Source organism: Triticum dicoccoides, chromosome 5B (assembly GCF_002162155.2).
Source record: "Triticum dicoccoides isolate Atlit2015 ecotype Zavitan chromosome 5B, WEW_v2.0, whole genome shotgun sequence".
NCBI lineage: Eukaryota > Viridiplantae > Streptophyta > Magnoliopsida > Poales > Poaceae > Triticum > Triticum dicoccoides.
In genome coordinates, this window is record NC_041389.1 from 721,708,160 (window position 1) to 721,718,846 (window position 10,687).

Below are 10,687 nucleotides of genomic sequence, written 5' to 3' on the forward strand. Positions count from 1 at the left end.
TAACAAAGCCGCTCACTGCAACTGCACCGCTGCTTTATGGTTTCCCAACGCAGATGATAGATAGATATATGTGTGGGGTGCTTTGAGACCAGTAGACTAGTCTGCATAAAGAAGAACAAACGGAGGAAAGAGAGATATTTGCTTTGCTCGTCAAAGCTCAGTCTTGGACCGAGACCGTCCGTCCATCATCAGTACTAGTAGAGCACCACCACCACGGGTAGAATATGCTGCTGCTTTTCAACATTCGCATGTATAACAAAAACTGACTACCACATCAAGAATGGTTCCAACTTACACGATAAATTCTTATTTACTTACACAAACATTGATTGAAGAAGTATATGACAATATATATACATATTGGACACACATGCACCACCAACTGATATATCAAAAGGTAGGCAAGGCTAAGCACATCCACTCATCAAGAGAGGAGCTCCTTCCTAACTCCATAATTTATTAACTCGAAAAAAAAAAACTCGATGATTTAAACCACAGATGCAAAACAGCCCAACAAAGCTCACAAAATGCAGAAGAAACATATTTCACATAACAAGAGTATCAAGCCCTAGGAGGACTATGAGGTTTCCTACCAGCCCAAGACCGAATTCAGTCACTTGATACATCATCATCACCATAATACAGTCATCAAATCTATAGACTAAACTAGCAATTAAGGATCAACATCCATACTATATCATGCTCAGCACACGCACAAAATGTTTCACCGAGCACTAAACACAACCATCTAGCCAACCAAACAGCCCGCAAGGCTCACCCGAGCACCTCTTGCGGCAAAATTCTCCCCTATCATCAACTAGCAACACAAATCTTGGAATCGCCGAACCGGAAATAAAATTACAGCAGGCACCCTCCTTTCACCACCACCACCACCCTGGAAGAAAACTCAGGCTCCGGGACAGACATGGAGGCCTCTGGAGGCCTAATCGACCATCAAACTGGATTAGCAATGCGGTGCACAATCACAGAGCACTATGAGTCTACCATCTCATCTTGCAATTCGCTTGGGGCAATCAGCCCTGGGATGGCAAGCATCCGTTGCCTTTCCTTTTCTCTTTGTACCGCAGCCTCTTCCGCATACAGATCCTTGTTATCCTATAAATAAGCCAGCCACAGTAACAAACAAATCACAAGAGAGCACAGCTTGCACAAAGCATTATATGTTTCCATAAGGTCAATTTTATGTACAAGTATTTTATTGATAGGTGTCATTGTAACATTTTCCGTAAGGTTATAGTTTTCATCAATCTTGTGATGGCATAACGAAATTTACCTGGGCTGAGAACTCCTTTGATTGCACCAGGAAGTCCCTAATATGGTTTTTGAAGCTTGGGAGGTCATGTCTCGAACCAAGAAGCCCATCAACAAACTTGGTCACCTGCGCAAGATAATTTGTCAGGTTCATCATGGCTCCAAGTCAATCACAGGATGGCTGTACTAGGATAGAATGATCATACCTCAGCTGCCGTCATGTTAGGAAATGATGCTCCAAGAAGTTTGATTGTGTAGTCCCGTACAAACATGGCATTAGATGGATATGATACCGTGGATGCATCCCATAGAGGTTCAGTTAGGCCATCAACCTACATATTATCAAACCTAATCAAACAGACGCACACATACAAACGCTAGATGTCGTGATATTAATCATGCACAAGAAACATACCACACAAAACAAGTGTTGTAGCACCAAAACATGAAGTTTGAAGCCAGGCTTATGAAATGAATCTGTGAGAACTGCAAAAATCTCCTGCTCTATAGTCAAAAAATATGTTTTGTAGAACTGATTCGTGAATTCTGAAGCCTGCAAGGCAGCCGTAATAAAAGAGTTAGCTTCCAAAGAAAATTACATACAGCAAAGAAAGGATGGACAAGATGTTCTTGCCTGAAAATTCTTCAGAATTTCCAACAAAAGACTAAGACCAGTCTCGGCAATGTTTCTCTCTGTATGTCTAAATGCCCAGTTAATCGAATCAATCACAAGCTTCAATTGCTGAAACAAACAGTCCGATAATCAAATTAAAGAGAAGCAATTTGGGTTGCTGTATTAATAGATACCATCAACAGGGCTAATAGTTGTAACTAAAAAAAGTTATCACAAACCTGGCTGGAAAGCTGAATTAAAGCTTTGAAGCAATGGGTGCCGATAGCACGAAGTAAAGAGAAAAACTTGAGGCGGTGCTCAGGATAATCTTCAAAGTTTTTAGTAATCATCTGGCCAGACCGAACAATCAGTGAAATCTCGACGTGTAACTGAGTATGAACAGTAAAAACAAGGTTGTAATTCCTACCTCAAGGGTACACTGGAAAACAGCCTCGAATATACGAGGCACATCATCAAGCATTTCAGCTTTGTACCTTCAGTATAAATACAAAGATTAGAAATGATGGACAATAACAGCACAGTATTTAAGTATTAACAACAAATAACTGAATATGAAACCTAGATGACTGACAGAAGAATCTTCATACAAGCTACAACTCACTAAGTAGAGAACATTTTAGTTCCCAGCTAGAGAAAAAATGGGTATCAAATTCAAGGCAATACTTGTTTATAATTGTTGCAAACAGGGACAGGACTTCAGATTCCCTTGCATCAGGCACATTTCTAGCATAATCACCAAGAATAGGATCCATCATTGGAGGAACAAACTGCTTCCCAAGGTGCGGTAGGTCTTCAGCTTTGTCCACAAATGTCTCAATCAATTTCAATGTTTCCCTCTTGATAGATCTGTTTGAAGTATTATATTATTATTCAGTAAGACAGATAAATGAAAAGAGAAGGATAGATATCAACGATTAATTACCTTAAGAGTTTTACAAATGACGACTTTGAGGCATAAGGCCCCCCTTCAGCAATAGTGCTTGATACAAGCTCGCTGTACATTCTGATACAAATATAACACAAAGGATGCATTAGATTGTGACACATTTTTCGTAACTTTGCACAACCTCAAACTATGACAACAAAATGGGGAGGCACAATGAGTAGCATTTTGGACTAGTATACAAGCAAATTTCGACTGAACCAGCACAATGTTTTGACAAGATTGGCTTGCCCCAGCTTAAAATTATCATGTACTAGGCTGCCCAAGTTTACAGGACCAGGTGACACCAGGCAGGACCAGTCCAACGGAAGAGGTTATCTTTACTTCTCCAAGCCTAGCTCAAAACTTCAGAAGATGCTAACCAGCACCCTATAATAATACTATAAAACATCGTGTGGGATGCTAAAGAAAATACCTGTAAACTGTCAGCATGTCAAGGAAGATCAGTGAAATTTGTGGGAAAAAGTGTGGTCCAAGCGAAGTCGCAACACTTGTGTTTGTCTGCAATTGCAAATAGCAACATCATGTTAGTACCAAGCGAGCAATCACAAATAACATAACGTCCATACCACCCAGGGAGCAATTGCAAACATCATTCTCACCTTTAGCAACAAACTACTATTAGCATATTTGCGAGGGTGTCACTAAGAACAGCGTATACCATACTAGTGCTAATTCATAGTCTCCATACAGGCTGGTTGGTAAAAATGTCAACTAAAAGCACTATAATTTTCTACGATAAAAACACTCTAGCAAGCCTGTGAGTTCAGGTATCAAGTGTGTTTATGGTGCATTTGGCAAGTCCAGATAACTATTCCGTGCACAAACCAAGTGTTCGGGAGACTGATCTTTTGGAGGAATGAAATGCAACTGAGTTTGGTCATCTAACAAATATCATTTCCTGAAGTATTACCAACCACAATCTTATAGTGAATTTATAAACTAAGTAAAGAACTTCAAAGCAACAAACAGCCAACATAATTGTAGTTTACACTTGTAAAGCCACAATGATCAAATACAGCCTCGACTATTACCTGCAATATGTTAAGAACAGATCTGATAACATCTTGGTTCTTCAGGATATCAATGCTTTGGCCTGCCTGTCCAATTATTTCTGCCCATTTCTGTCAAATCAAATCACAAGATAACATTGTAAATACTATCCTTAAAAGAAAGCATGAAGAATGCAAAAGTTCATGGTAGAACCAAACCTGATTAGGAAGGCTCATCAATCTCTTCAGGTATTCGTCCCTCTTAGTATTATCAGATTCAGCTTGAATCATGTGACCAACCTGAACAGTGAGCACAAAGGCACAAATAATATAAGATTCAGCTTGAATCATGTGCTAGCCTGAACATTGAGCACAAAAGGGACAAATAGTACGAGTGATAGCCTATCCTGGCTCAATTTGTTCAACATACCGATTCATAAAACGTATGAATCTGATGCGGCTCAAGATCAAGAATTGTTGTAGCAAGGTTGGTGAGCAGTTCAGAAACAAATGGTTCGTTCTCGCCCACCTGGGAAATAGCAGGAAATACAAAACAAATGGGCATGTAACTGGTGAGTATGGTACAGTATAAATGTGATGATGTGTGTCTAAATTGAGTTACCCACATGCGTCTAAGTAATACATAACTAGAAATCAATCAAAAGTCTATCAATTCACATACAGAATTGAAGACAAGCAATGTGATTAATGAATCTACCTGTTGTGTCACAAACTTGCGCTTGCATTTCTGAACAATTTTGAGGAATGTATCACACGCCATATCCTGCAACAAGCAGTTTGTTACATACATTACATACAAGTAGGATAGGAAATGTCGCAGTTGAAGAGGTACTTAAAACTTTCTGCAAATGCAGAGGGAAGCACAACTATGCACAGCAACAAAAACAGAAGCAGCAGACTGTAGGTGACCATAAATACTAATAATATACTCCCTACAAGCCATATTACGTGTCGCAGCTTTAGTACAGCATTAGTATGTACTAAATTTGTACTAAAGCTGCAACAAGTAATATGGATCAGAGGGAGTACGTGTTTCACACTACAAGAATTTTCCTGTTCCAACTGAAGAAACTACATGTAAATGAATCACTGACCTGAACTCCAGGATGCATCTCATGCATGAACTCAAATAATTTGTTGACTACTGTCTTCAGAAACTTCCAATGAGCCCTGAGAAATCTTGGGTACTGACCGACCACATACCTATTAATTCAAACATTGGATCAGCAAAGATATTCTTTTGATAATTCCAAACATGAGAGAATTGAAGCAAACGCGCACATGATGTTACTCGCAATAACAGCTTTGTTGTCTTTCCCCTTAGTGATTTCACAGAGATTTAGCAAATCGCGAATAACCATCACCAAGAATCTGTTCTCCTGCAATGTGAAGTGAAGTTAGTAAAGCGCCAAGTCCTCCACAAGCATTTATTGAAACCAAATAAATGAGAATAATGACAGTGAACAAACCTGTTCCTCCACCATAGAACCAGATATTGATCCAATAGCCCAGCATAGAGTATTGAGGTTATTCCAACTCCAGTCTTCTCCATTCAATTGCTTAGTCAATTTCTTCAACATCTGGAATAACAAAAGAAGTGTCAGAGTTGCGGCTTAAATTCAAAAGGGCAGTAAATAGAAAACATAAGCAGGGCAACAAATGTATAAACAAAATAGATATTTGCTCCCTACTGAACAGTCTCAAATGAATAATCGTGTTCATTGTCATTAATTGTGTTAGTGTTTTGGCTAGATCTTATGTCATTTCAACAAAAAGACAAAGGAGTGCAATTGTACCACATATACTGCAGACCAGCTCACAGTAGTGTATAATATGTGTTGCATAATTTCTGAAACTATAATGAAATAATCCGGAAAACATGAGTAGCATACCTGTTGCTCTGTATCCTCATGATCAAGATGTGACAAGTAGATCAGTGTTTCCCTCATGATCTAGTATTAGAATTAAAAAAAGAAGTGTCACATCAGTTTTATGATAGACCCCATAAAGCACCACAGCAGCTTCGCAATTTGTTACCAACCTTATATTGGACAAGGACATCATTATCCTTCATTGTTTCCCGTACAATATTGCCATTTTCATCTTCCACAATCAATACCTCTTCAGGCTTTGCCATCCGACAAATCATCAACATTCGTAACTTTGATAGTGGACTTGCATAAAGCTGCCTCCTTTGGTGAACAGCTGTACCAGTACCATCAACTCCAGGAATCATCTGGGCCTACAAGTTAAACATTGGTGTGACCAGAAGGATTTATAACTTGATTACGGAAAGAGTTCACAAAGCAAGAAACAGACATGGAACAAAATGCAGCACATGGATGGAAATATATCACAAGAACATAAGAAAATATCACCTCCGTTCCGAATTATAAACATTTGGATATTTTAATACGGGGTACATCCAGACTAAGATGAGTGAATAAACACACTAAAACACGTCTATATATATACGATTTAGAAAGAAGTTAGAAGATCCTATAATTCAAAACGGAGGAAGTAGCATTCATGATAGTTTTTTGACAAAATGTTTAAACTGAAAGCTGGATATATCTAAATCATTAGAAAATCACATGGACAGCTTTCCTAACAGAAACAAATTAAAAGCAACTTAAGCCCAATCATGCTTACAGCTGGTATTGCAGGCTCCATTTGATTGTGTGCTTCAAAAAGCTCCAAGACAAATACATTCCAGTAATCCAAACACACCTGTAAATAACCATCATGAGAATTACACCATGTTAATGTATATGTATGCTAAATCAAGTATAATTTATTACCTTGAAAACTTCAGTGTCATCAACATATGATATTCCAATGAGGTACTCAAGACCAACAAGTAATGCAGCTCTATTTTCTGCAGATGCCTCCAGTATGCGTATATGATTCTGCATGCACCACAAAGAGATTACCACAAAACAATGGATCACACCAAAGAACAGATTTCCTACTTTTGTATCATTATTATTACTAATATTACCAACTAGCATGTCTCTGTTTGTAGATCATGGAGTTTGAACATGCAAAACAATGACAAATGTTGTTATAAAAATCCATTTTGTGTTACAGCTGGGAACGTGGTGATAACAGAATCAGGATCCTTACATCATCTAAGAATATTTTATGAAGAAAAAAATCTCTCATTTCCATGTCAAAGTTCATCTATACCAATTAATAGGGTACATCCATAATGTGATGGATCTGACCTTGAAGAAGGCAGTGAAGAAGAGTGCCAGATTTTGTATGAATGCTTGTTCTTCATTCGAACCATTAGCATACGCATTGGGAATTGTTCCAGGAGGAAGAATAGCCTAAACATTGGAGAGAGAAATACATTAATAAGTGTTCAAACGAAAAGCTTTAGAAAGAATAAAAACATAGTTTTTTTTCCTGAAATGCATCATTCACCTGCAGCTGCAACATGAAAAATGTGTACATCTTCACATACTGCACGTTATAAAAATCACCGAACTGAAGAGCAGCAACCTGCAAATAAAAAGTCAAAACAATGTTGTGTCAATTTCAGGGTCACTTTTCTGCCACTATTATGTGACGCAACACAGTGCAGCCTAATAATCAAACTAAAAGACAGAATGCCATTGCATTACTCCAACAGAATAGTTGGAAACAACGCAAAACTAAACATAGCTAACAATATGTTTTCTTTACCTCTGTAAGGCACTGAAGTGTAAGGTTCCGATAGGCAGCCATAGGAAAGAACTTCAGCAGCGTCTCCAGCTAATAACCATCAAGGGAAAAATTGAGACGGATTTTCAAAGATAATGGCTGAGATAAAAAATCTGGAGGAATGTAGAAAAAAGCAAAGTACCAATGGTGATTCAAAGATGAATCCAACAGGAATCCATGATAAGAAAGCATGAAGCGTAGCCAATGTAGCACGGATCAGCTCAGAACTTTGTGTTGCAGATAGGACATACAAACACAGCTCATGGATGAGTCGAAATTCACTGTTTCACAAGAAGGAGAATTAGGACAGAAGAGCTAAAATAGTAGTCCAACTAAAGAGTAAAGACGAGATAAAAAAAGTAACTGAGTCTACTTCTACTCTATCAAACAAAAGCTGTTAGGCAGACACAAATGACAGATGGCCACAAATCGAACCTGTTGAGTGAGGACTTGAGTTCTTTAATCTTCTGTTGTGTCATTTCACCTCTTGAAAAATCAAAAATTTCTTCGCTTAAAAGCTGCAAATAATTTCATGGTTAATAATTGTCTGATACATTAATTAAGCAGATACGAATAGAAACACAGCTTGCCTTCAGTATAGCCATGCAGTTTTCACATATGGTTTCACTGCTCTTTGCTGCTGCAACAAGGTCAGGAATGAAGGATGTCCACCTGGCTGGCCACTCATGCTTCAGAACCTATTACGTTGGCCACAATTCAGAACAAGTGGTTGTCAAATGCATTTATTCAGGTAATCGAAAAAAGTGAATGAATTAAATGGCTCAAGAAGTACTTACCTGCACCAATATAATGTTGAGCTTATTAACATAAAGCCTCTCTTGTCGAAAGGAAACCTCATTACTTGAGAGCTGGTAGAGTGCCAAAAGTGAACAGCGAAAAGAGTGCGTGAATCAGATTTATTTCATGAGAGAAATGACAAAGGTTTGCCATATTTAACAAAGAAGTTAATCCTTGCCTGAACAATCACATCAGATATGTAATTCTTTATGCCGTCACGTTGTTCAACCGGCAATGCGTTCCACCTGTACTTGATAACACTTTCAAGTACCTAAAATATATTTGTAATATAATTAATACATGACAAAAAGTTAAACGCAATAGCGTGTGTAGCATGCAGCTGCATGCACCTACATAATCATATCATATGGATCCAATAACCTCAACTGCACACAGCAAATGAAAGTCAAACAATAAAATATGGTGATCATTATAATATCTTGCATTCCCTTAAAGGTTCAAAATCATCAGGCCCTAAAGGCCCAAAATTATCACTGCTCTAATAGCAAACATTACAACCATATATGTCAATTTTAAATACTTACAGTAGACTAACCGCCATGCACGAAAAGGACACCAACCAACATCACCCCATACAAGGTTTAGTACCAAAAGCGTACATTTGTCAGTATTAACAACACGACAGATGGTTAATGTTCCTACTTATTTTGTCCATCTTGTGCGCAGATTTTATACAGAAACAGAACAGTGCAGGGTAATGTGAACTGTAATGCGAGTAACTAAATCTCATGCAAAGATGGCACCCAGAATGATTAGATATAATAGTAGTATACTTTGGCATGACAGGAGAAATATAAAAGCTACTAGCTACATAACTTGCTTATGGACCATCAACATTTATCCTGGCCCATTTCACCCCCTCTACATTTGCTGTCATGGCGTCATCACCCATGTTTTTTGAGTTCAGTTTCAAGTCAAAAATAAAAATGATGGAAGAATTGCGCAAATATTTGAAGGACAACTATCCTGACCAGGTTTAAAATAGGCCCAAAAGAGGCAGAAGGAAAACAAGAGAAGCCATAGCGTCTATCCCAGAAAACAACCTAAAGTATGTTTCTACGCTCGCAGACAAACCAGGTATCTTTTGGATCATTCTAACTTAGTACTAACAATATAACAAACTATATAAACTTTCTTTATCTCCTACAGGAAAACCAATCAAGTGCATTCTAGTCATATAGTGAGATGCGCAAAAGCTGGCAGAAACTAGCCAATCAAATTAATATCGTACAAATTACGCATACGGAACGGCGCTTGAACTGACACGCCAAAGCAGAATCCTATTAGACATCCATCTTTTCTACACCATGGGATTTTCATGTAGCGTACTGCATGTTCAAATGTGTTGAACCCTGAAAGCCAAGCGACTAGGCATTTTAACCGCTTAAAACCGGTTACGAGTTCAACATAGAAAAATATTAGCAGCGGCGTTTCCTAATATAACGGGTGAACCACAATAGCACGTGTAATTAATGGCCAGTGCTTGGCGGTACTGAATGTAAAACATGCATGATCTAATCCAAGACCAGCAGCAACCACGGCATCAATCAACCTTTATTCAAGTGCGAACTACCTTCTAAACTACTGAAAATAAGTCATTCAGGAGCAGAGGCTTACTTGGAGGGCAAAGAACTTGGTGTTGAGGTTCTGGGAGTTCTGCAGGATGTGCACCACTTGCAGCCACATGTCAGGGTTGTTTTGCAGATCCCGAAGTATCAGATCAGCGGCGCTCCTCTGAAACAAAACAGATCATTTTCAGTCGACACAAACCACAGCAGTAGTAACACAACGGCAGCGCTGCATACCCAGACCCTTGTAAGGTGGCATGCAATCGGTTTCCAGGTTGGACAACTCGAAATAGTAGAAGATACAACAAACGTGGAGCAGCAAGCGTCAGGCCGCCTGCGGTGTATTTGGCCATTTCGGGCTGACGATCGCTGCTAACCCTCCTCCGCCCACCAAACCCTATCCGGCTAAGAAGGAAACTTACCGCCGCCGTCCAGTCCTGAATCCCGACCGCATGGAGGACCCCGAGCTCTAGCGGGTGGACTAACAACTAGTAGCAGTATCTAGCAGATGGCCGGGAAGCGTGGGCGAACCAAACCCTAGGTCCCGCTGGAGGGGAGGCGGCGCTCGGCGGACCGAGACGAACGAGCAAGCGCGTGGGGAAGGGGAGAGGGGGGAGCGGGCGGCGGGGCTGGACGCGGTTACCTCCTCCTTAGATCCGGTGCCGTAGAAGGCGGCGACGGTGGCGTCGAGCACGGGGACGTCTATCGGCTGGCTCAGATCCCTCAGCTT

The 10,687-nt window shown here is 39.6% G+C and overlaps 1 protein-coding gene across 1 annotated transcript; it reads right to left on the reverse strand.

Moving 5' to 3' along the window:
- Positions 1 to 513: 513 nt before the first annotated feature.
- LOC119312998 (protein EXPORTIN 1A-like) lies at positions 514 to 10,681 on the reverse strand. The gene is made up of 31 exons (XM_037588800.1): positions 10,601 to 10,681; positions 10,007 to 10,123; positions 8,547 to 8,639; positions 8,368 to 8,439; positions 8,161 to 8,268; positions 8,006 to 8,088; positions 7,713 to 7,851; positions 7,553 to 7,621; positions 7,292 to 7,369; positions 7,090 to 7,194; positions 6,664 to 6,771; positions 6,515 to 6,592; positions 5,904 to 6,104; positions 5,755 to 5,814; positions 5,332 to 5,442; positions 5,144 to 5,241; positions 4,957 to 5,065; positions 4,560 to 4,625; positions 4,272 to 4,370; positions 4,061 to 4,141; positions 3,884 to 3,973; positions 3,265 to 3,350; positions 2,829 to 2,909; positions 2,570 to 2,752; positions 2,313 to 2,379; positions 2,125 to 2,235; positions 1,907 to 2,014; positions 1,688 to 1,825; positions 1,479 to 1,604; positions 1,295 to 1,399; positions 514 to 1,116 (listed from the first exon to the last, which is right to left on the reverse strand). Exons 2-31 carry the CDS (start codon positions 10,073 to 10,075, stop codon positions 994 to 996), a joined length of 3,045 nt encoding a protein of 1,014 aa, XP_037444697.1. The 5' UTR covers positions 10,076 to 10,123; positions 10,601 to 10,681; the 3' UTR covers positions 514 to 993.
- Between the last annotated feature and the right edge of the window lie 6 nt (positions 10,682 to 10,687).